Here is a 27,282-nt window from a genome sequence, read left to right as displayed (position 1 = left end):
CTGTATGACAGCAATCGTATCGCTTTGCTGTGATGCTTCCTCAGCTTAATAAACTGTACCAACTTTTAGCAACAGCACAGTGCATTCCACAGGTGGCGAGATATGGTGACAATATACTCTATTAACTATTTGATTGGGTCAAGTTACCAAGCAATCAGTCCTGCAGGAGATGGAGGTAATGTTAAAAGCATGGTTTTTATTTGATGCCGTGCAGGTATACTGTCAGCAATGCAGAGATAAGTATCTCACAGAAGCAACAAGTGCATGAGTTGCAGTCTGCTGATGTAGCTTCCGTGATAGTACTGAGGGTGAATATGCACATGACTTTTACATGCTGTTGCAGACCTACAGTATATCATTTCCAAAGCGAATGGTGGTAGTAATTTCTTTCAACCACAAGATGTCTTTTTTAGCCCCAGACTGCGCAAGAGTTTAACTTTATCATACATATACCAGCATCCCCAAAGCAAGGCCACCCACAACCAGTCAGCTGACGCACAGCAAATGTATAGCAAGAATACAACAGTTTTCATTGGGTTCTTCTCCACATAATCCTCCAACTGGAACAAATTACACGATATCACATGACCATCAGTTCTCAATCAGGCTCCACGTTGAGAGCTGCTTCCCACACTGCAACTACTACTCCTTAAGTCCTGCTGTTCAGAGATGAAGGTAAATATTAGGTGTAACTCCCAAGACAAACCTGACAACTTAAAACTGATGTGTTTACAATGGTTGTAAGACCAATCATATTATCTTGTGTTTGTTTTCCAAGATTCCAAGTTGTAGTGAGAACACTGAATTAACATGAAAAGGAACTGCTTTTACTTATTACTATATTCATGCCATCATGAATTTTGGATGTCTTAAACAAAGAAGAAAGGTACAACTTGTGCTTAACATTTAAAGTCATAAATTTCCTTTTTATCCCCCAAATAACCGAGTTTACCTTTAATGAAAATGTTTGGTTTGCACCACCAGATGGCACTACAGTAGTGTTATTTTTAGTTGAAAAGACACAAATCATTCTTTTCAGTAGGCCTGGTGGACTGTCTTAGTTACTCCGACAAACATCACAGAGCTACTTTCTGAAACTTGGCATTGTTATGTCTATAAGCATTAAAGTTAAGTAAATGGTTTTCTCATGACTGGTAATAATCATTTGTAAACCTTAAGAAACATACTGTACGTGGCATTAAAAGTTCTCTAATTCATAATTCAACTTTTTAAATGATATGCTGTGAAATAATAACATACATATTAGAAAAACACCTTAATAAACTGAATGGTTTATTTTGTAAAGCAGGAGTACTTAGTTTGATTCTATATTTTAAATAACTATACTATAGAGGAAGTATAGTTTGGCTAAAGAGGAAACTCATACCTTTCCTGTTCAAACACTATTCCTGTTAGTACATCTTGCATCATATTACATACTTTAATATTAAATGTTAAAGGTTTTTAATAAACCACTGCAGTATTATTGCATTGAAGAACAAAGTAGAACACTTGTTATTCTTTTAAATAAACAAAACTTTAATTGTCAATGTGTTAAAAAGCCCAAGTCTGGATACAGTAATGCCACTATAAGTTAAAAGGCATTTTAATTATAGATTCAAAACAATTTAACAAAAATAATTTGTTCTTAATCAGTAGTTTAAACATGCACAATCTCTTTTTTGTACAACCCCTTCAAATCCCTTTCCACCATTACTTAAAGAAAAATCCAAACAAGAATCTGCTGTATTAAGAATATAATTTAAAGTCACTTACAAATGACACTATTCTCCCAGTATACCCCCTACATTTTAAACAGTATTGTGCATTTGATTAGAAATTATTTTGTATTTTAAAATGTTTTCAGATGGTAAATATTTTTTTTTTCAAACCCTCACAACATTGTATATAAGGAGAAGGATAATCCTGGTCCTTTATCAACAATCACCCTTGAGGAAAAAGACTTGGATACAGTCCAGAAAAGCACTTTTCAGGTATTGTAACTACTTGTAATAGCTGCCAGGGTAAAGGCAAAGCAACACCAGTTGTTTCGTGTTTACACAAAAAGGAACAGCAGTTTGTAAAAACAACATATTCTCTTTTTCTGTTTTTTTTTTTCACTTCTTGAAATTCAGAACCTAGTCGGCTTTTTATGGAGAAACTCTGCAAACAGGACATAAATCAGCTTATGAAATTAGATCTCAATTGCAATAAGTACAGGCATAGTGTACAGATAATGTATATGCATATATAGTGCAGTATAACCTCATTCCTTCAGTGTTGAGGCTTTCTCTTGCCAACTAACAGTAAAATAGAGCTTAGACATAGTTAAGTCTAACCATTATGACAAACTAAATATGTTACTCATAAGAGTATTGACGTGTTGTTATCAGCAAAATCCATCCATCTAATTCAGCCTTCCAATTCAAGGTCACAGGGAAGCCAGACACTATCTCAGGAAGCAGTGGGCACAAGGCAGGATACACCCTGGACAGGATGCCAGTCCATCTTAGGGCAAACAGACACCCACACGCTCACACGCAGGGCCAATTTTACCAGAAGCCAATTCATCCACAAGCATGTTTTTGAACTAATGGATGAAACTCACACAAACACAGGGAGAACATACAAACTCCACGCAGATAACACCCCAGGAATTGAACCCAGGGCCTTTCTAAGCTAATTTCTCTGAATTTCAACGTTTGCGCCACCTTGCCACCCTTAACCAGAAGCATGTATATTTACTCATTTTAGAAATATGGCTTAAAACAGTCAGAATATTAGCAAGGACAAATTAACAAGATAAAAAGAAAACCACAACCTTGGAAAACGCCATTAACAGAGATTGATTTTGGAATCAGCAGGTCATACAGAGTGCAATGATTTTGCACTTAGTATATCACCTAATTACAGAGGATTGGTTACCCATAAGCCTCATAAACAGTTTGTCTGAACCAAGTTTTAAAATTGCCTCTCACATCATAAATAATAAGATTTATTAACCATTTTCACAAGAGCTTAAGATGCTTTATACTACCATAAGCCAGGTTTTTGAAGTTACATGATGAAAAATGATCGTATATTTTGTATTTTAATGATATAATAATAAACGTCCTTAAGAGGTACATGAGAATATACTACAGTTTACAGTGAATGGCTTGAACCTTTCATTTAGAGGTTTTGAGACTTTCTTCAGAGATTAAGGTTGTGGACCTGGACTACAGCATCATGAGCTCAAATCATAGATGGGATGCTGCAGTTTTACACTTGAACAAGGCGTGTCACTTAAATTGCTTCAGTAAATTCCGTGCTCTATATAAATGGGTCTCCAGGCCATTAATGTGAATAAACAGGCCATTAAAAATGTGAATGTTCTCAACTGATCTACCTGGCTTTAACTAATTTCACACACATTGGAAATCATTTGCGATCACAGACTAATGCAGGCATCACCCATGACAACAAGGAAGAGCTTCAGACTTTTCAGATCAAACAAGCGCAACTACAAGCTTCAACTGCAGCTTGCCAGCAGAGTAGTTGAGAATGTATGCCAGGCTCAGCAATGACTGAGAAAGAAATGAGTTTCTGCTTCAGTGTGCAGTAAACAACTCTATCACTTCATCTAAAAAACACTAACACAGTACTAGAATACTCAAATGAATACTATTGATTGTAGCTGTGTGTAGAAGCCCTTAAAATTAATGAACCAATGTAATGTGTATATTATTTAAATTAAATACGCTATTCTTCTATAACCTTGAAGGCTCAACAGGAATCTGCAGAATTAGTAAAATAATCACCAACATTTGCAGATTGATCCTCTTTAGTTTTTTTTTTATGTTGGCTTTTCATAATTTCACAATGCGATTGAGGCAAGCACCATCAAGACAATCAAAATGCAGAATTAATTCCTAAATCACTGTAATATAATTGTTTCTTTAATGTTCTACTGTATGGTTTTATACAGTAGATTATACTTAGATACGTATTGTATTGATTGCAGTACAGTACTAATAATATTGGGGCTATGGTCTGTGGCAAGATATGTATGGAGTCCAAGGTAATGCAAAGTTTTCATTTCTAGTTCTGAAGTACAGTATGAACCATATATTACACATCTAGAATGCCTTGTACAAAAACCAACCATGCTGAAAAAAGTCAACCCATAGCAACTGAAAACACGCAGAGCAAAAGCTTAACTGCTTTTAAGTTTTCATTTGTATTGTCTAGTTGACATTGTTATGCTGAAATTAACCACAAGCTGATGCCTTTTTCTCTTTAAAAAAAAACATTATAATTGTTTTTTTACTGTAGTATTTCTATTTTTCTTTATTTTCAGATTTTCTTAGTAGTTTATTTATGTAATTTAAAAAAAATGTCCAATATCCTGTACACACAAACGTATATACAGTATACAGTATATATCTTACCTTGATATGTACTTTGATGAAAAGGTGAAGAAAAAAAACTGTATATACACAAGAAAGAATCAGATTGTAGTCTACAAACCAAAACTCTGAAGCTTAGCAACTTTATGCAAATAAGAATATAAAGGAATTTGAAACGCATTACATAACTGTAAGGTGATTTTTACTATAATCAAATGTGTACCCAAAAACTGTTTCTACAATTTTTCTGTTGCCTAATTTTTTATTCTGCGCATAATATTGAAATTTTAATTTAGATTTTTTAAGGCAATTCCTGTACACACTTTCTGGTCACACATTCTGAACAGAATGTTATTGTTAAAATCTTTAGAACTATGTAACACTTCCTAGCTTTTTAAATGCATATATAGCAACAGAAAAATAGCTCTGACTTAATGGCACTTTGGTAGTATGAGGAATACTTTTGGCAACTATGTGTTAATGCAGAAAAACCCTGTACTATGCAGAATAACAGTATTAAAAAGGCTGGTTTTACTAGGCTATTCATAGCTTACTGTGTTCAGGCTTACCACAAGTTTGTTTAATGAAAGCAACCTTAAAACATTGTACTTCATTTCTGAAAATGCCACATCTTCAGCACGTAAGACATATTGGTGGTATGAGAGATATTTGCAATGCAATGTCTTTCACATGACCTTTTAAATTAGGAGGATTACAGGATTAAGTCATATCAGTTCACCTCTGGATTCAAACCAACTTCACAAAAGGATGAATACAGCAGTTTCAAGGTGAAAAAGTCCAAGTACCACCTTGTACTGGTCAAATCTCAAACTCCTAAATTAACCTTTCTTTATGGCATTTAGTTTTCAAGTGTACTGTATGTACTGGAAAGAGGAAATCACAAAGCACCTACATATTTACTGTATTTAATCCCTGAACAAATTATTTTTTTAACAAACTGTGGCATTTTTTTCCATTAAGGGTGCATAATAAAATTAATTCTGCCTTTCTGGAATAAAAAAAACAGCTACAACGAAGCACCGTGATATCTACATCTCCAATTCCTGACATATTAGTGCAATCTTCTTTATATATTTTCTTTTCTTTCACATCAGCATTTCCACTGGCTGGGCAGTAGTTATCTTCTAACTCCAGTCCTGCTGTGTTAGTGATGGTGGTGGACTGTCTAAACCTTCAATCTTACCTGTAAATCTTTGAAAAACACACTCCGCACTATATTCTGTTTAACTAGCACAGGCACTAAGGTGAATGCAGATGTCATTCTCAGTTGAGGAAAATGTCTTAAAGGCATGATAGTTGTCTTTTTTTTAGTGAATGCAGATTATCTTTCTGGCTTCCTCCTTTGAAAAGTCTCAGTGACAGTCCACCATGATAATTGCACTTGGGTGCTGGTCTCGTCTTCAATCCCTTTTACTCAAACTTCCATATCTGATTTTTGTCAGCAGGGTTGCAATTTCTCATTTGCACGCTTGTTCGTCCCTCTGCATTGCGGTAGGAGGTAATACACGTATTGGAGTGCGGGTGATAGACTGTTCCATCCTGTGGAGAAAAAGGAAAACAAATCATTTGTTGCCGGCTCCAACAGGGAATTACTTTGTTCTTTGCGATTTGACAGCAGCTCGACGGAGAAAAAACGCTGGACGTGAGTACTTGTTTCTAAAACCAAGCTAAATCATTCAGAACAAAAAATGATATGATTTAATTTCTCTGAATTAAGTAAGTGATAAATATGAGTAAACAAATGCATAGTGGAAATCAATTACAGCTGTACAGTACATGTGATTATGCACATGGGCTTCAGGCATCTTAGTTTAGCTTCTGAAGTTCACTTACTTCTCTGAACTCCCAGATAATGCTCTTAGGCACCGGTGTTCCATCTCGTGGACAATATCTCATTCCGATATAGTCTTGCCCCTCTGGTACCTCTGCACATATCTCTGTTACAGAGTTAAATCGGATTTCCTTCTTTGAAGTATATTCAAAGTACTAGAAAAAGAAAATCAGTTTTGTAAAATTGAAGGGTACTGTACTCTTTACAAAAACTAATCATGTATCAGTTTTATAAGCCGCATGTTAGAATCCTATTCCTAATATTATTATGTGAAAACATGAGCAAGTAAAACACTTTAATTGTGTGCAATAATACTGTATATTCCTGATTTTACATGTGTGTACTATTAGTGCTAATATTGTTCGAATGATCCGTGCAAACATCTCATTTCAAGTTCTAATGTTCTTTTCAAGTGATCCTGTGGTACTGTATATCCTTGCATTGTAGCTATTTCTTCTTTTCTTCATAACATTTTATAACGACTTTTTTTTTTAATGGAATTTTAACATCCAGTAGAAAAATCCTTACAAGAATTCTTTTAATGATATAATTATTACAATTATAATAATAATCTACTCCATAACAATAGAAGATGGAAAATTGTAGGTCTGCACGTTTCTCTTCTAGAATCTAACTGATGCAGTGTTTTCATTCCTGTCAAGTTCTCAGGTGTCTCTTAATTGGCAGCACATTTTATAAGGAGAGATCTAGGGTTCTTGTTCAGTAACCTTAGATGGTGTAGTGTCCACTTACTCATTTTCACTGACACCTTATGCATTTTTAGTGACACTTGATGCATCAAGTCCATGAGTAAGCAGTCTCAGGGCTAATACACTGTGACTTAAACTTTCCGTTTAATTACTGGAGTTTACTTCAAGTGCATCTGTGAAATACAGGTCAGACCCTCTGCCAAGTTCAACAAATGCTTCAATTTCATGTCGATAAAAGTAAACTACAGTGCATACTTTTTAACTAAAAAACACCTTTGAACTACAAAAACTATTCTCTTTTTTCTTACAAACATCAATGGCCCCTTTTAGTTTTTAAGATATCTACAGTATATGCTTGCTTTAATTTCCTTTTTGGCTGCTGGTGATCTGAATCATTCATTCTAAAAACAATTTACTATCCTGCACACCAGTTATAGCAGATCATTCAGATACAATCAGTCAGTGCAACTCAATTGATAAACAACAACTGAATCTGTGTGAGACCACAGTTATGCAAAAAAACAAGTTACCTGGTTTCCCCCCTGTCCATGGCAACCAAACAAAGATAAGTGCGCCCCTGTAGGGTTATGCTCTGGGGCATTGTAATCCAAGCACTCTGAGTGAATCCCAGAGCTACGGACCTAAAGAGAAGCACAGTGTTGAACATCTCCTGATCACACAGTTACAGAAAGGCAAATGAGAAGGAAAAAGGGAAGTTTGTGAACAGTACGGGCATGACTTACTGCTCCATGCCAGCCAGGCCTATCCTCTGGAACGTGAAGATCTGGATAAACATTTTTCAGATACCAGTCAAAACTATTGCACTTCAGTCTCTCCCTAAGGAGTTTCCTTTCAGAAATATCACCATATTTTTCCTAGAAGGATGGAAGAAAATGCAGTCAATTAGTAACTGTTAGCAAAATATGGTACAGATGACAGAAAGTGTTATAAGATGTTACAAAGACCAAAAGTAGCCTGGTACCGAGTATAGCCTTTCATGTATCACAGTTACTGTATGTCTTAATGCTTTTACTCAGACTGGGACCCTAACAAATGTTATAGCTTTGCAATATTTCTCTTCTGAACCTCAAAACATGTGCATACCATACATTGATGCAAAAAAGACAACCATTCAGGTTGTTAATTAATGTCCAAGACAAAAAAAACATCTTTACCATGAATAATGTATTTATGAGAGGACTGATAGTTTCACAAATTCACTCTGAACTCTGAAAGTTAATTATAAGTGTCCTGAAAGATACTTTGACTTTAAAGATGCCAGAATAGCATGTTCCATACTCCCACAACTCCTTGGGATAAGGAAGTGTCTCCTGTTTTCAAAAGAAGTGCCTCTTGCCCCGTTACATCCTGCTTCTTTTCTGTGTACAGCTGAGCCTCAGCAATAATGTTCCCTAGAGCCGAGTTCTAATATTCAAAAGATAATGCTGTATATATCAACTAGGAAAATTAATAAGTCAAACCTTGTATTCAATTAAGTCTAAATTACAGTACGGTTATCAAACCCAAGAAGTTGACGTCTGCTTGTTCCTTTAAGTGGCGGCCATTTCCTATTAAAAGTTTCCTGAATTTACATACCTTTCGAGCGGGAGGGTTTCTGTTGTAAAAGTGTTGTTTGTACGTGTCCATCCAAACCTCAGCTGCTCGTACGGTGTTCTGGAGGAAGTTGGGTCGGGCATAAGGTGCTTTCTTTGGAAAGACATGGCCTACATGAGAACAAGGGTGGATCTCCAGTGATCCTCCACACTGCCAAACCTGACAGAGAGAGACAAATTTTGACAATGATGAAAAAGAACAAGAAAGCAACATCAGCAGTAACATTAGATAATACCTACCTCCTCGTTTCACAGCCCTTGTATTGCAATTACTTTATCATGACATTTTATAAAACTTATTTTTTTAATGTTCCCCCTGATACAGAAATAAGACTATCTAACCAAATTTCCTAACCAAAAATAACTTTTAAAGCAAGCTAAAAAAGCTCAGGCTGGCATACACCTACATAAAGATAAACTAGATAAGTCGACATTTCTCTGTACTGTATTTTCATCCACAGCTGCCTTTCACCAAAAAGAAGACTATTGAAAATGTTTGCAGAAAGGTCTCACATTTTTGCCGATTATATTACTAGACATAGCATGGAGAAATTTCCTTTCAGTTGGCTATTTAACCTTTTCAAACTGAGGGCAAAGACAGTTTTTACCTTTGAAACTCTATAGCATTGTTGCTTTATTATAAAAAAAAAATCTTCAAAAGGAAGTCGAACCATTTTGATTCTTATCACTATTTCTCGGTGGTAAACCTATCCACACAACATAAAAAATGAATGGAAGTTTAAAGTCTCCAAAAAGGATTTGATTTCTTCATACATAAATCATTATTTCACTTGATCTGCTTTCTCTTTTTCTTAAAAAAAAGCCTAATTACTTGTTGATTTAACTGACATTCTCACTTAAAAAAAAACACTATTACAATGTGGGGCTGGAGATACTGAAGTCATCACTTAATGGAGGATTTAACCTCCTCCTTAATTGGGTTTCTGTGTAATGTTTTTATTACAACTTCATTCCTTTACTTCACCAGCTTTCTTCAGTGAAAACGCAAAATGAAAACATCAGCATGAGCCAAGACGGCCAGTCAATCGCAGCTGACACAAAGCTCCCAGGAGAGACTTACCCTAAAAGACAGCTCCAGATTCTCTCCTCCCCAGACCTCCATGCCCATATCATAAGTGCCAAGATATTCAAAGTAAGCCTTGCTCACAGCAAATAAGCCTCCTGCCATTGTTGGTGACCTGCCAAATACAGGATACAATGTAATAAGTGCAGCAGATTGGACAAATACATTGATCTCTTTTAGTTAAGCAATAATAATAATAATAATAATAATAATAATAATAATAATAATATAAGCTGCACTAAACCTTTGTAGAAGATGGGTATTTAAAAAACGCAATCTATTTCATAAAGATGTGGAGGGTTTCAGAAGATCTGACTTCACTTCAAAATAGGCCCACCTTTTCCTCACAAGTTTTGAAAAACTACACCGAAGTGAACACACGCGACTTTTAATACAATTTCTTACTCAATACTGCGCTGTTTCTTGTTAGATTTACATCTTTGGTACACTTTTCAAACATGGCACATAACGTATTTTAAATCGATTCAACGTTGAGAGCTCGGTGATTTGGTGAAGCTTAATACGGACGCATTTCGATGAAAACTGAGAAGCTAGAGGTGAGCCCAAGAGAAAGACTTCTAAACGCACAGTATCATGACCTTTCAACACTCCGCTTGGTGGCCTGAAAATAGTTGTTTTACAACACTTTTCAACCGTCTGCACGGTATCAAATTATGAACCCAACGTCGCTTCTCTTCTAAGCATACACTGTACCTGCAGATGCGGAAAGGACGGTGCACATTTTTCTAACCTGATTGGGTCGATTCTAGATTTCCGTTTGCTGCGATCCTCTTCAGGTACAGAGTGCCACTGAAAGGTCAGCCTCCAGTCAAAGCCACCAATCATGGGCTCATCTGTCTGCATGTAAAACTCAAACGTATTCCAGTCAATGGTGTCTATTACAGGGCACACAATAGCGGTCTCGTTTTCTCCAATTCTGTAAGAAAGAGATATAAGACTGTTTTATGGTTTAAGTTCCAGACGATATGAGACAACTGGACAACTTATAATAGTAAAATAGTAAAAGGAGCAAAACGTGATTTTCTTTCAATCGTGCACATTATACTTAATACAAGTAGACTTCTGAAGAGTACTATAAGATAAGATCACTTTATTAGCCATATACAATTTCTTGCATTAGGAATTCATCTTTTCATATACCCCAGCTTGCTCTCCATGAGACACAGACAGGGAGAGAAGTCTGGGGGTCAGAGCGCAGGGTCAGCCATTGTACAGCGCCCCTTGAGCAGTTGGGGTTAAGGGCCTTGCTCAGGGGCCCAACGGAGTAGGATTCCTCAGCCGGCTGTGGGATTTGAACCGGCAACCTTCCAGCCACAGGCGCAGATCCTTAGCCACAGAGCCATGTTATTATTAATCATCATTGTTATTAATAGTTCTTATTATTGCAGGCTATTTTGGCACAGCATCCCCAAAAGTCCCTGGGACACTGGTGTTGTAACAGAAAAATAAGTTCTAGATCCCGAGATGAAGTTAAAGAGATGAGTTTTATTGCATGCAAGGAACAATAAAACCAAAGTCTTGTTCCCGCAAGGAACAACAAAACCGAAGTATTGTTCAAAGTGCCGGTACAAAACTTTCAGTTTATATAGCCCTTTTCTGCCCCTTCTGACATAGCTCATTATTATGGTAAAGAGGGGGAGGTCACGGTGTTCGGACAGTTTACAGACTTTGGCCAAATGGTCAGTGTTAGTTTTCCGTCCCTGGGGGGTTTCCTAGCTGGCATCTGGAATCCTTATCAGTTATCCCCCTTTCCTGCCAAAACTCTAGCCTGTTGCTTAGACGTCCAGTCCTCATGCAGAAAGGAATCAGTTAACCCCTTCTTCACATCTTGTATCTTTCTTCAGTTCTAAGAAGCCAGACAATTAAATATCTCATGTTCATTTTTTATACATATTATTACATTCCTTATAAGATGTTTTTACTTTCATAAGTAAGCTTTTCATATACTCAGAATTTCTGTTCAGTTTCGAATGCGCTGTTTCCAGAAATGTATGCTATTTCTGTAGTGATACTTTCCTCTGTGTACGACATAAATGTCATTATCTATCCACATCACAGATTGCAAAAATCTTTATAACTGTGAGTAACAGACCCAGCAACAAGCTCGTCTGTATCATGTCTATCATCACTTTAACTGGGGAGACGGAAGGTTGATCGGTGTTCAGTTTCACTCACTTTTGTCTTTTTCAAAATCTCTTTGGAAGATCTCCTCTGTAAATATTTCAAATATCTGATCTCTTCCGAGTTAGATCAGCGTGAAGAAAATTGAACTATTACCAATCTTAACTGGTTTCTGGTTTCTAGGTCAGCTGGTTAAATCAATCAAGCCGAATACATGTCTCAAGAGATGTACAATATCAATATAAGCAGGGCATGTGACTGCTGACTGTCTGACATCATGCAGGTCTCTCTTAATTTCTGCATAATCCTATTGATTCACAGCAGCTGGCAGTCTCCTCTATCAGCTTTTCAAAGTTGTGCTGGCATGCAGAAACCCTGAAGATTTTAAAACATCGAGCTGCCCAGTGTTTTCACTGGGAAAAAAAAGGTGGATCCTGTGAAAATGTCATGCTGTAGCCCTTGAAGAAATGTGTGAATCAGGGCAGAACTGCAAATATTGACCGTAGGAGAATGTGTAAGTTTATGTACACATTAGTTCTATAGGCCAAAGGGCAGTATGACTCCATTTTTATGATGTGATCAGAGCACAGTACTTTGGCTAAGAGCAATAACGGACGACTCAGAGGTGTAGGCAGGTGTAGAGGTAGATAAAGTTACACTCCTACATAAATACTAAGCTATGTCAATTTGACCTTTGATTAAAATAAAACATTCTGACACAAACACTGCATTGCACTATTATAGTATAAAATAAATTCATACTGTACAAACAGAATTACATGAAACTGTACAGCTATAAGATAAAACCGTTCCAGAAGACAAGAGTTCTTGTTCTTTGCTTTGATAGCTCTATAGTGTCTTCCACATTTGCTAAAACAAATAGCATTTTTGGTCCATTAAGTACACGATGTGGCAAGAGATGGTTAATTACAGCCTAAGATATCTAACTCTCTCCAGATTATTTACCACTTTATGATGCATTTTCAACCACACTTTGACGTAAAACTTAAAATGCCTCGATAATTCCTTTCTAGAACTGGTATATAATATCCTTGCTCACACCAAACTCCCATCTGAGGACAGTCAATCACTTTTATACTTTCTTCAGAATGGCCTGGATCTTACAACCCTTTTGGAGATGTTAACATAGAGAAACTAAGAGTCTCAACACTCTGACTGCAAGCTTCACAGAGAAACACATTACATTGATATTATCAATAAACACGATTTCCATTTGTAACATTATAATAGGAAGATGTTAACCAAAGCCTATAAGTCACAGGAGAACACTTTATGACGGGAATCTAGTGCGAGGAACCCAATGTCTGAAATCACTGAAGACATTCACGACATCCAAGAATACCCTTCCCAATTTACCTCTCCAGGAGCGGCTCAATCCAGCCAGGAATGCACTCGCAGTGACAGTCCAGGAAGGTGAGTACATCTCCCGTGGCATAGGTGGCGCCGATGAGCCTCGCACGCACAAGCCCCTCCCGTTTATTGGTCCTGATGAGCCGAACCCTCTCCAGATTGCTGATGTACTCTTCCAGCTGGGACTTCAGATAGACTGCAATTGGGAAGCACTCATCTATCTTTCTCCTTGGTCTGCTTTGAATTTTCATAATCTTTCAGGGATGTATCACATACAGTACCTACCTGCAGCTCACCCCTTGAATCCTAGAGGATTATAGCAGTTTCTTTCATAATACTCTGAACACTGGTCTTTTCAAATTTTGATATCTTTCTTCGATTTCTAAAGTTATTTGTTCTAGTCGCTGAAGTGTAGCTTATTGAGAGTACAAATGAAGACGCCATAATGGAGGGCACTGTTTTCTGGCTATGCTGTTGTAGTAATTTTCAGTGTCATATAAAGCGTAAGAAACCACGTAATATAAAATGAATGTTTCTTATCCATTATCACTGGGACTACAAAAAAAAATCAATGTCAAAGAAAGATGACCTCAATGGAGAAACTTGACAAAAGACTGTTGTATACTCTAATCAACTCTGATAACCCAAAATTTAATCATTTTAAAATCCATGGATTTTACTGTAAGTGAGGTTCACAGGAGCACAGAAGAAACATCTGTGTCCTTACCGTCATTAACAGTACAAGCCATTTTTTTTATTTGCTTTTCGCAAAATAGACTTGAGGGTCAAATATATCACTTTTTGCTAATAAAGCACAAAGAAGCCATTCTACATGGAATACTATCTTAAGTATTGTAACCCTAAACTATAATAACGTTTCCCAACGTGCAATTAAAATTTACAAAACAAATGATCAAAATACAGAGTAACAAACATTTGCATTATCTCACTTATTATCTTACGTATTTTCAAAGCTTTAACATTAAAAAAATAGAGACTTTTCTGCATACCCCCTTTAAAAACAAGCATTAATTAAACAAGGATGCCAAGATGACATCATTTCTCATATCTGCTGTCTGAACACCCACCTCGGTCACTGAAGTCGTCCACCAGTATGATCTCCTTCAGCAGGATGGCAGGGGTGGTTTCCAGTACGCTGTGAATGGTTCTCAGCAGTGTGGACCAGGCCTCGTTGTAGAACGCTATGATCACCGATGTTGTGGGCAGCTTCCGATACTCAAAGATTTTTGCTCTACACCTGTACATACAGAAGATTTCTCAACTTCAAAATCTTAGAAAGTTGAGTCACCCTTCCATCCGTTTTCTAACTGGTTCTTTCAATACAGGGTTGTGGGGAAGCCACAATCTATCCCGACAAGCAAAGGGCGCAAGGCAGGATACACCATGGAGGGGACACCACTTAGGGCCAATTTTCCCAGAAGCCGATTAACCTGCCAGTTTGATTTTGGATTGTAGGAGGAAACTGGATCCAGAGGAAACCCACGCTAATACGGATGTTTAATCATATTGAGAGAAAACAAGGTGCACATATTCCTTAGTAATGTATAAGAATATACAGAAAATATGCAGCATTTGTTCCATCCAGTTCTAAGACCTTCTTTTTTTATTATACATTATTATAACATTACATTTTTAAAACTGGACTTTACCTTTGCCTACTGCCCTGTCTCTCTCACACCTGAAGAAGGCTCCACGGCCGAAACGTTGTGTTCTCTTTCTTCTTTTTTTTAGCATGGAATAAACCTATTACTTGTTCCTTTGCAGCCTACGCATGCTGACGCAGCTACCCACCTGAACCACTATTTTTAAAACTGTATTTCTGCTCTGAGAACAAAACAGTGCCAATGACTTGTATATATGAAGGGTGCACTACGCAGTAAAATACTGTATAAAATGTGTAGATAAGAACTCGTAAAACAGAGGAACCTATTTGAATGCACACCTTCTATAATTAAATAAAACGCATACAGTATGTACAAGACTTTCAATTAAGAATTTAAACTAAATAAATTCAGGCGAAATATTCTGAAGCGGAGAAGAATTGTTAATCTGTAACATTTAAGTTAATAACTACGCTGAAATCTCCGGGCAGTTTTAAGTCATACCTGCCTAACTGGCATTCATAACATAACATTCAAGAACCAGTTTCAAAAGCTCTTAGGGAACAAAAGACACACCCTCTTCCAAAACAGAAATGAGTGGCAAAACGTCTAGACGGGACTCGGAGGTTCTAATGTAAAAAAGAACTTTGAAGACTTATAGCTTAAAATCCTTTTTTTCAAAAGAATATCCAGGTTTACCAAAAGTACATAAAGTGTTTGTTTCAACCTACTGAAACCTAAGTACACAGAACATCGTATGATCCTAAGTACACAAGATAATAACCGCCCATTTTCTGTCTCACCGGCCAGCGTACTGACGCAGCTCTGAAGATGTTATCCTAATTCCTAATTTAAAACAAAAATAAATCAATTTGGATCATCACGTCGCTTGATAGCTTCTTCTCTGTCATCAAGCTCACTCAATTATTTCCTTATCTTCTGTGCCTCATTAGAATATGTAGGCTTTGTTGTCTTCTCAACTGCTCTGTTTGCTTATGCAGAAAAAATGCTAGCTCAGATAGGCTTTCCAGGAAAATAAAACTGAAAGAGTTCCTCAAACACAGCTGAGACGGATCTGGCATGTAAAATACAATTTCACAGTCCCTCGCTTTGTAGATGCCAGATGCCTAAAAGGGGTTCCCCTCCTTTTTGCTGAAACATGTCCATTCCAGCTGAAACCACACCGGAGAATCATGCAGGATTCAAACCGTGGGCTAAATGAGATACTGTATCAGCTGTAGAACACTGGGTTTAACTGAAGCAGGTGCTTCACTGCACATGCACTCCAGTAGAAAATACCCAGGCATAAATTAACCTTCTTTTTGCTTTAGTATGACTTTCCTATGGGTGACACAGTGTGATTAGGATTGCTGCCTTGCTGCTCTGGGTCTCTGGGTTCAACTCTGGACCTGGGCTGCTATCTGCCTGGAGTTTGTATGTTCTCTCTGTGTTCACGTTGGTTTTCCTGCAGATGCTCTGGTTTCGTCCAACAGTCTAAAGACGTACCATATTGGTAGGTTAATTAATGTCTGGGAAATCTGGCCCTGCTGTTAATATGTGTGTGTCTGCCCTGCAATGGAGTGGCATGGCATCCCAGGGTGTGCCAGGTATACCAGGGTGGTATTAGTTTCCACTTGTGACCCCTTGTTTTGCTGATATACATGTAGGTTCCAGCTCACCTGTGACCTTGATGGACGAAGCAGTTAGAAAATGGATGGATTTTAATTAGAAGAGACACAAAAATAGTTTTTTTTTATTTATTATTTCATTACAGGTAAAAAGGTTACGTTTCATACAAATGCCAACTACAGAAATCTGAGAAAACCATATAACTAGCAAGAAGACATCACTGTTTACAGTAAATGTTTATTTCTCTAGTTTCAGCCAATCTTCCCAAAAACCAACCATCACTGCAATCATTCTCATTTCAAACAATGATATTGCCTGTCATGTTTAGTGACACCTATTTATTCTTGTGGTTCTGTGTAAGTGGTGAAAAAAAATGTCTGGAATAAATTTCTCTGCAGCATTTACTGAGCAGAGATCTGTACTTCAATCAGATTCAAAAGCACAGACTTCAAAATGAGCAAAGTACGATTATCACAATGGATACAACTGCACATTGTGGATGAACTACTTCTCACAGAAATGACCTTAATTTGACATTCTCCAGTCAGCCAGGAGCTGGGACAGATGTGGCCAGAAGACTCAGACAACATGAACAACTTTTCTTAGCATAGCATTAGTATGTCTTAAGACAGTAAGTGTCACACAGTGGAGACTGGAGTTACTCACTCATACATCCTGTTGTCCATGATGTGGCGGTGCAGTGAGATCTTGTCACTCACATAGATGTTGATGGCGTATCTCTCAATGCTGTCCTCTTCCTGCTTCTTCTCCTCAGGGCTCAGCTCCAGGTGAGCGGCTTTGCCCCACTCCCCTGGGGCATTGGGGTCGGGAGGGGGCTTCTTGTAGACGGGCTGAGTGAGCTGCTCCCTGCTCTCCCCCTGGCTGGAGAAGTGCCTCTCCAGCAGATTCCTCCCGGCACCCTCCGCCCCAGAGCCCTGGAAGGAGGAGGCCGAACGCTCCAGGAGGAGGTAGGCCACCCACATGACGGAGAGGAAGAGGGAGGTCTTCGCCAGCAGGGCCACCTTCCGCGACCAGCGCACTCTCATGGCCTCTGCAGAGTCACTCAGCGACAACGGACACAGCCCAGGCCGGGGATTCTGAAGCACAGCAAACCACAAACTCACCCACCTCAAAAATACAGAAGGACTGAAAACGCGCTATGGTGACACCACACCCCACTCCTTCCAGCTTCATGTTGATGTTTTTCTTTTGTAATTTGACCTACAGAATTGGCTTTCCATTTACACTCAAACACAATACCTTATATTTAAAATTTCCACACCAAAAGAATTATAAAACACCCACAAAGCTTTCTCTTTCCGGCTGTCCTGAGTTACTGCTGCTGGGTCAGAGCACTCACGTCTGGGTTTACTACACAGATCTGTCATTTATGAAAGCCGTAACGATAAAATCAGATTTATTGATTTCAATGAGTATACTGAAATATAAAAGCACTGTTCTAGAAACCTTCTGGAATTCTTTAAGAATGTTATTTTTAGTCACTTTTGTCGTTCTTTTAAAGTGTTTTATGACCCACAATACAAAAGACACCATGTATTCACACTCAAATAATAGAGTAATGCAAGTTACATATATATATTAAATTTCTATATTTTATTTAACACTGTATAAAAATATGTTGTGCATAATAAAACTGTACAATTATAAATTATTCTATGGGACAAATTATTTTATCCAAAAACTGAAATCTGTCTCACAATCACAAAAATCATTTGTTCTGTCTCAATGTGATACAGTTCATTGACTTTAATCTCACTGAACATAAGAACGTTCAAAAGTTTACAAACAAGAGGAAGTCACTTGTCTCTTTTTGCTTGTTTGTCCTTTAGGATCTTAGTGAATCTAAAATTTTGAATGTTTTACTTCTTTTATTTTCAGTTGTTGAATGAGCCTAGAAATTGGGCATCAACCCAATTTTATGAGCTATAAGAAATCCCTTTTAGTTTTCAACAGTGAATCCTTTATCCTTGTTTTACTACTGTGATCTTTTTGTAATGATACAATATCCCATCTGTGGTAGTGAAAACAAAGATGAATACGTTTTAAACAAGGTCTAATTAGAACATGTTTTGGTGTATTTTTTCTAACAATTCAATTTGTCTTACCTTGTCAGGGACAGAAAGAAACCTACACGTCCACTTCTCTTTCGTGTATAGCTTCCTGTAGCTTAGAATCACTCAAGTCGTAGGCTAGTGTATGTTCCTACATCCTGTGTGAATCACTTTGTACTTGTCAATGTTAAATTCCATTCACCCCTGATTTTGGCATTATCTCCAGATTTAATTTGTTTGCTATCCTGATGATCTATTCCATTATGTCATATAAAATTATGATAATAAGAGCAACAGGCCTAAAATTGATCCCTGCAGTACACCACTAATTTAAGCACAATTAGAGTTTATACCCTTTAAAATGGCTCACTTTCCTATTCATTAATCAGTTTTTAGTTCTTGTACATTGTGCATTACCACTGACCTAACCTTTTATCAAAAGCCGACAGGAATCCTGAGTACAGGCGATATGTTATCCACCATCCTTGTATAACAAAACAGGCTTGCTAAGAGAAACAAGACCTCCCTTTTGTAAATCCATGTTGACTGTGTCTTATAATGGCATTAGTTTGTAAGTACTCTTACAGTTCGGGTGTATTATTTCTGTACTTTAAATAGGAGAAGCAGTAGGACAGATTGGTCCTGGACTGTGTGCTGTTCTAATCTTTATTGACAGCTGACATTATCAAGTACAAATCCCTCATTCAACTGTGAGAACAGAATCGGGCTCTAGTGGTTTATTACCATTAAGCCATCCTAGTCCCTGAAATACCTCATCATGAGTTATGTTAAAATTACTCAATCCTGATGGAGCTCCTTTTGTAACCTGGGGCATACTGTTCACGTCTTTTGTAAACAAATAACTGTGTGAAATATTAAAATAGTGCTACTACTACTCCTTTTTTCATTTACTTATATTTATCCCATACTATTTTACATAATATTTACTCTAGCTTTTATCATTTTTTTACTGTTACAGTATAAAAAATATTTGTAATTATTTTTTGTCACTGCTGCAATTTTCTTTCTTCTTTCGTTATTACTACAGTTTATTCCCCAATTGTAACTGGAGTTTGGTGTACATTTTATGGATTTCTTAATCATGGGCTCTTTTATGCAGTCTGTAGAGCACTCTCTTACATTGCATTTATTTCGGTATTTATCCATTAATCCATTTAGACCATGTCTTCCTGCAATATTTGAACTTACTGAACAAACCCCTTCCAGATTAACACAATGAAAATAATAAAAAACTTTATTTTATATAGCACCTTTAAAGGTGGCTTCTCAAAGGGCTTTACAGAATGACAACAACAATAAACAAAAAGAATACACAAAATAAAACATAATTACAATACACAGAGGAGACCGTGGATGGTGGTACTAAGTATAGTAGGATGAGGTACAACATGAAAAAAAATGACTTGAAATTGTTTTTTTTACCCGACAGCTGATAATGTTTGCACTATCACCTGAAAATCTAATTAGTTTTCATCCTTCACCATCTCAGTTTTATTGCTTCACATATTTTTCAGCTGCACAATGCTGCAACATTTGCCCTGTAATAGCAGACACCACTAGAAAACTCATTTCAGCTTTCAAGGTGTAATCTTTCAAGTTTCTGGTTGGTCGCCAGACTCTGAATCCTGATATTACAGGCAGAAAGCCTGCAAACAAAAAGTCTTTTTATTAGACTTCATTAGCACGTTCCATTCTGAATATGATAGCCCAGGGAATGCTCCTGGGTCAAACTGGAATCTGAAGATGATGGGGTTTTTTCTATTCATATAAAGCTGTGATCTACATATGTAACAGTAGAAGCCAGTAAATGATGGCTCTTACAGTGCACTTTGTATTGTCACCATACAGTATGTCATCCAATTAGCACTGCTCATTCAAAGAGATTCTAGAAAACAACATTACAGAACAGCAGTCTATTGATGTGAGACCACAGCCAGGATGAATGACTATTTTTGCTAGGGGCTGGTTAAATGGCCAATAGTGAGAACATTTAATGTGGAAGCTTTCAGTGCCAAATGACATTTAACACTCTGACGTTGTTATTATACGTGTATTTCAAGATGAACACCACTGAAGCAGATACCACAGATGCCTAAGGGACAATACTACGCACAGTGCAGAGACAGCTGGCAAAATACTTCACAAGACAGCCTTGAAATATTACAGCTGCAAACCATCATCTTACATTTTATTTCTCTAGTTCTGCAGAGTCTAAAGTAGGCAAAACTGGTTTCAGTGCCTGAACTACATCTGCCATACTTAAAAAAACCCAAAGGCAGGCACATTTGCTCTGAGAAAAAAAAAAACATCACCATAAAATTTAGCCATTCGCTTAGTCCATGTTTGAAAAACTTTCAAATTAAAGACGTTTTCCAAGGACTCCACTTTCAGGATCAGTTCTGATCCTGGAATTTCATCTGGTTACCTCTAGAACTGAGGTAATGAGGAGATGTTTTAAAATTGTATATACCCATTTAATAGAAAACAGCTTTCAGGTATTTTCCTTCTTGCTCTTAAGATGCTAGTCATTAGATATAGCTTATTCCATATTGTTATTAACCCAAAGCAATACAGTAGAGGTCTTACTATTAATAAAGCACAAGTATTCTCAAATTTGTATGTTTTTAATTTTACACACACATGTAAAATTAACCATTAACATAAATAACCTGGTAACAGACCTTTTCAGCCATTGAAATTTGTGTCAGTGCTTGTCCAGATTAATTCTTAACAACCAACTAAAATGGAGATGGGATAGGAAGTAAGAAAGGCTAAGAATAAATATTCTAGTGACTACCATCAATTCAGTATAACACATGAGGCTGACTACACAACTGTGATTCCCTGGACAGAAGACAAGAAGTAGAACTGCTGTTCACAGATTCACCTTTTCATTTTGCAGATTGCTTCCATTTTATATTATGAAATCCAGAGAAAACATTATTTATAACTTAGTTTTGTATGGGTCTGATATAATACCTACAATAAATATTCTCTTTTGTATGCAGTACTGTAAGTAAAGTTACATAAATACATGGCAAAGTAAACACAAAAGCAGGAACCAAGCTCAAGACTTTTCTTAGTCTAGCTTAAAGCCAGAGGAAGCCTTTGCTCGGATATAGCAAAATTCAGTGATGCATGCCTTCAAAAGGTGCGTGTGATATTAACATGAAGTAAAGGTGGGACAGTGTACAACAGAAGCAAGGAATTAACCTAAATTTACACTGGGAGAGAATTTCCTGTTCTTACAGTATGTGACTGATACACAGATGGGTTCTGACAGTTTTCTCACACTAGCGATTAAGTACCAACTGCGACATAAGATTACCTGTAATGTTTAAAAAACGTATTCTCTTACTGACTCAAATAAGAATATGCCTAAATAACATCCTTCATTAATCTGCAATATTTTATTGACTTTGAAAATAAGCCACTCTACTTTAAAACTCCCCCTAAGTGCACTCTTAATGTTTATTTACAGTAACTACAGTATTCAGTGAACAAAGAATTATGAATGTTAGAATCTATCTGGCAGTCCTTCAATGGTAATCTTGCTGTATCACACACAGTACATTTAACTTGGTAGAGCACTGTTAATCACCAAATCTATTTAATGTACAGCACATACTGTATTACATTATTCCTTTGATTCAATATTTTTTATTAAAAAAAACGAATCCACAGGATAAAACCACCTGATGTCCTATCATTCAAATTTATGTTTTTAATCCGATTGTTAAAAAAATGAAAGCAAGGCTCAGATGTGCTATAGTGCAGCATTTACCCAGTTCCAGTGCAGCTAAATAAGAATGATGAGCTCACTGTTCGTCATTTAACAAAATCTTGAGTAAAGGGACTCCAAGATACTTATCCGGGAAATACCAGCTTCATGTTCTTTCAGATGCCTGGTTTACTAGCCAGCTGCAAGTTGGTTTTCCCAAGCTGGTACATGCAATTGACCAAGCACTGCCAGTGCTAGATGGGTTTGAATTCAGTCGGGTTTGTCACAAAACAGTGACCCCTGTCGCTTGCTGCAGTGCCAGTAACCTTGCAGTGTTAAAGAGTACAGTGCTTTTACACTCCTTTTTATCTGTCACCGTTTCCTTCAATCTGTCACTGTCACCTCATTATCACTTCAGACAATGATGCCGCCTGTTATCTGATCCACGTGGGGATGGACTGGAGAGGAATGCATCCGACATTGTGCCAGTGCCAAAAACATATCCATGCCAAAAAAAAAAAAACATTGCATCGATGTCCCTGAAATCCATGCATAAACTATAGGTTTGAAACATTTGCGAGTTTTAAGGGCAGAGGAAGAAAAATTCAACTGCGACTAAAATGAGACTCAAATCGTATTCTAGGGGTACCTCTTCACAGGGCATTTTATGCCAATTTTAAAACACATCTACCTGTGGGCAGAAAGGGTAGTCCACGGAGCTGACTGTGGTGTTGCAGGAGAAGAGATCCACAGCAGACATGCACACTTTGTGCCACTCTGATCTGATACTTCATCTTTCAGAGAATACAGACATCCTAACCAAACACCCTGAGCATATACTACCCTCATTGCCTTGCTAGACTGAGCATCAGATAAGAGATTTTAATTACCACATGCAATGTGTTATCAAAGGAAACATTTCCTTTGAAATCTGCATTATATTACTTTGAAAGCATTCTATAGACTGCATGCTGGAAACAAAAGCGTTGATTATTAGCACAGCAAACATTAAAACAGGGGTACTGACAACATTTTCCAAAAAAGTAGAATAAAATAATAATAAAAGTAAATTTTAAAGGTAACCTGTATCTACAGGATACAGAGCAGCTTTCATTGTGGAGGAATGTGGTTCAGGTATCTATAGAACTATATAAGGATTATATTGGTTGTGTTAAGATTGTCAGAGAGATCAGGGCAATGTGGGTTAAGTGCACACATTTGCACATGCAAGCATTAGCAGATTTTTTATACAGGGTGTGAGTAAAAGAAAGAAGATCACAAAGGAAAGATCACACACAAGGAGAGAACACTTGAATTAACACCTGTCATGAAAATGCACAGTTTACATCAGTCTTTGATTTAATATCTTTGATAGTTCATTAAGATCTGTCTCTCGGTTGCAGAGCTTTAGACAGGGTAAGGTTTAGGCACCACCTGGAGAACATTCTCCAAGAAGCGGATTGGCTGCAGTATGGAAACGTAAGACTGGAAAAGAAAAAACAAGGACAGATATCTCCGCTGGGTTAGCTCTGAAGGCAAGAGGTTCCTGTCTTGCCCTTTAGTTAATATAGAGGTGTAATGCTCTGATGGCATCCATGTTGACAACCAACAAGACTTGTGGAAAGTAGTAGCAGACTCGGTTGCTGCTGTGTCAAAGGAAAACTCATTGGTTCTGGTTAGTGTCCCTGGCCAAACAGGATCAGCCAAATAGGTTTACAGTGCTACTACTAATGGCTAAACAGAACTAGCATGATATCAATTAAGGATTCAACCTGTTAGAGGTTATCAGTAGTTATAGTTACTGTTAGGTTAGACAGAGAGAGAGTCAGGGTGAATTTTCTCTTCCCCAAAAGAGACTGGGTTTTGGTTATCGGTTACAAACCCCAGAGGGTGTTTTGGTTGTTGGGGTGTCAGGCACCGTGGTGACTGAGGAATGGAGAATATGCCTTTTACACTAAATTCCACTATATGCAGTAAGGCAGATGTGAAGGTTCCTGTGAGCCTGAAATTCTCCATTAAGGGCTGGTGGGATCTCACAGTGTGCAAGTGTGATTTTGAGCCAACATGAATGGAGAGTGACATTCCTTTCACAGAATACAGCCAAGTAAACCCCTGCATGTTTCAATCAAAAGAAAGTATGTAAATAATAAATCACAATCAACACATGGAGAAAACATATGAGGCCCAATCAATCGGGAAAAAATTTAGCAATTTTTTTTAACTGAAAAAAATAAAATGACTAACAGGTGGCTTTATCATAAATCTATAAATTGAATCGTGCCCAATTTCACATTATCAGATTCAACATTCCAAGCTAATTGATAACCCTCTTTAACGTACTCCCGAAAATCCCATAAATCATTATTTACAATAGGATCACACGGAATGTGCTATTACCTATTTTATTTTTACTACACTGAATGTGTGCTTCCTTTGGAAACAGAATCAGGCGTGAAAAACAAGTTCATACTGGACCCCTGTGATTTCCCTTGGGCACTTTCTAAGTGAAGCTTAGAGGATGAGATAATTACTTCTGTAATAGTATTTTTTCTTCGATAAAACTTCTAAAAAATATCACCCAATACAATAACAGTGCCTCCACCCTTCTGTGTTTTTTAAGGCTATTTAAAAAAACCCTATATTTTAAGGGGTACTGGGAATGTATTAACACCACAAAACCATAGAAACATTTATTAATAAAAGGGGGTTATTCCGCCCATAAAGCTTGTCTGATTGCAACTACTAACCAATCCAAGGACCTCATCCAGCCATTGTTTGAAGAAAGCAATGGATCAATATGGCTGGGCAATATATCTGCAAACTCCCACAGCCCTTTGCATATAGCGTCCTGTTATTGGTCTTAAACACCCTTCACTGAAGCTTCATTCTCAAATGAGGTGGCCCTGGTCAACACTTCAACAACATCAGCATAAATGGCAACAGCAATTCTAGAAACATTTCATTGAACAGCTATTATTCCACCGCGCCACATCATTATGAGAAGCTGCTGCACAAAAGTCATTATGTGTTTAATGACAATGTAAGAACAAGTTTTCTTTTTAGTTCAAGCTAATGTTCTGAGAACAGGTCCCAACAGGCACAGTGAATGTGAATTTGGGTGTCTTTAGCAGTTATCTGTTGTTTGACGATCCTAAAAGACAGGGAATTGTACCTTCACTGCCCAAAGTACATTAAAGTGTGGCTCTGGCTGACAACACCTGCTTTCAAGAAGCAGAGGATTGCTGACCTTGCTGGTCAAGGCTGGAGAACCAGAGGAAACAACAGTCATTAGCACTTACAGAGGTTCAACTTTAAGAGGGAAAGTTGTCTGGGAGCGATTACAACTATCCCTCCCCCCTGATTCCTGAGAAGCAGGTTGAACTTAGTGGTCCAGAGTTCAGTGGCTACTGCTTAGGGCCAGTAGGGACAGAAAAGCTCTGAGTGAAACTAGGAGATTAGAAAGAAATAATATATTTTACAGACCTACAGCTAAAACATGAGAAGCCCATGGCCTAAGTTTAGAATATACTAGTTAATAGTAGTATATATACAGTATGAAAAGGTTTTTTTATATTCTGCATTATATAAATTAAATTTTATATATATATTAGACCCCTAGGAAAGGATAAAACTCTGTCTATAATGCTAGCCGGCTTTTTATAATTTATCATCTAATAACAATGGACGGAAAAAGAACATATCCATCTCCGAGAACAGAGAATGACGAATATTTGCTTTTTTGACCACAGCAGACAACGTACAGTAAATGACTGCTTCCTGGGGAAAAGAGGCAGCGCAGGCAACATTCTGGAAGCGACGGTTACTTTTAATGATGACGGTCCTGATTAAAATCAATCCTTGCTGCACACGCTGTGACTGAACGATTGAAGTTAACGATTCGGAACTTGGACGGCACATCCACAAAGAGCACCCGACAGGACTGTGCGTTAGGACAAGCGATTAAGCGAGTTATTAAACTGAAACGATTAAAACATATCTGCAGCAGTGAGCTGATGTACCGAGCTTTAGGACCGATATTTAAAGATGACCCACATAACGCAGAAAAGCAATACGGGAAGAAAAATTCAGAAACTTTACTGCAAGCGGTAATTTATATTAACAGGAGTACTGACAATAAAGCTTGAAGAAAACTAGCAGGTTTCACTGATGCTAACCAAAATCAAAATTATGAGTCAATATTTTGTACTATGCAATGTATCGTTTCTGCTAAGTCAATTTCAAAGTGTTTAGGCAACCGTCTCGCCGATACGTGAAAATAATCAAAACTAGTAGCTATACTCAACTCCTTATGAAACAATTTCAACGCCGATTGAGAGAGAAGAGAGAACCAAGCTGTAGGTTACACTGGCTGAAATAACCCACTATTAAAAGTATCCATACTTTCGAAACTGGCTGCTTTTCCTATTAACAAACGGACAGTTCGTGCTGGTGTCGCCTTACCTGGTCACTACATTCCTGATCCAATAGAGAGAGTGACTGGTCACCGAGATTTCTGCCAATACGAACTCCGGACTGTCAGCACAACCACATCCTCCTCCACGTTGTTTCTTTATACTTAACCAAACAGTTTGGGTCGCTTTGATCTCATCAGTTGTACCGACACTTCCGTGTCCTGTTCCGTGTCTACTTAAACGAAGGACTTCTAGTTGTCCATTATTGGTGATATTTCAGTTTTGTTTTGATGAATGTCACTTTATGCGTCTGTGTCGGGGATTTTTTTTTTCACTCTCTACGCCTCCCAGTCTCCAGGAAGTTTTTGAGTTTAGCCACAGCTTCAATCTATTTTGCACGACGTCACTAGAGCATTGTGGGATAGGGGAGAAACTGGTTTCTAATAACCGGTGACTTGTCACATTAAATGTCACATTACGTTTCTAGAACTGAAAGAGTTGTTACAATATTGCAAACGACACTGGAACATTAAAATATCACTGGAAGGGAAAATAACTCCTAGGTTCTGTCTTAAAATCTGTTCAAACTTCTATCGCTTAAAAGTGATATTACAAAATAAAAGTTTTTTTTGTTTGTTTTGGAAA

General features: G+C 37.5%; 1 protein-coding gene across 2 annotated transcripts; it reads right to left on the bottom strand.

Moving 5' to 3' along the window:
* Window positions 1-1,512: 1,512 nt before the first annotated feature.
* On the bottom strand, window positions 1,513-27,033 carry galnt4 (polypeptide N-acetylgalactosaminyltransferase 4). Of its 2 annotated transcripts, none has more exons than XM_088601715.1 (11): window positions 26,687-27,033; window positions 17,078-17,508; window positions 14,249-14,418; window positions 13,167-13,356; window positions 10,399-10,584; window positions 9,645-9,762; window positions 8,547-8,723; window positions 7,694-7,825; window positions 7,481-7,591; window positions 6,243-6,395; window positions 1,513-5,948 (listed from the first exon to the last, which is right to left on the bottom strand). In XM_088601715.1, the coding sequence occupies exons 2-11, from the start codon at window positions 17,455-17,457 to the stop codon at window positions 5,820-5,822; spliced, it is 1,746 nt and encodes a 581-aa protein (XP_088457841.1). In that variant the 5' UTR covers window positions 17,458-17,508; window positions 26,687-27,033; the 3' UTR covers window positions 1,513-5,819. The 2 variants fall into 2 exon arrangements, with proteins under 2 accessions (XP_088457841.1, XP_088457842.1); XM_088601716.1 differs by lacking the exon at window positions 26,687-27,033 and adding an exon at window positions 18,538-19,031.
* Window positions 27,034-27,282: the final 249 nt, after the last annotated feature.

This window comes from Lepisosteus platostomus, chromosome 12, assembly GCF_059453375.1.
Source record: "Lepisosteus platostomus isolate fLepPlt1 chromosome 12, fLepPlt1.hap1, whole genome shotgun sequence".
Classification (NCBI taxonomy): domain Eukaryota; kingdom Metazoa; phylum Chordata; class Actinopteri; order Semionotiformes; family Lepisosteidae; genus Lepisosteus; species Lepisosteus platostomus.
The sequence above is the reverse complement of the archived record's forward strand: the minus strand, read 5'-3'. Positions and strand labels throughout refer to the sequence as shown.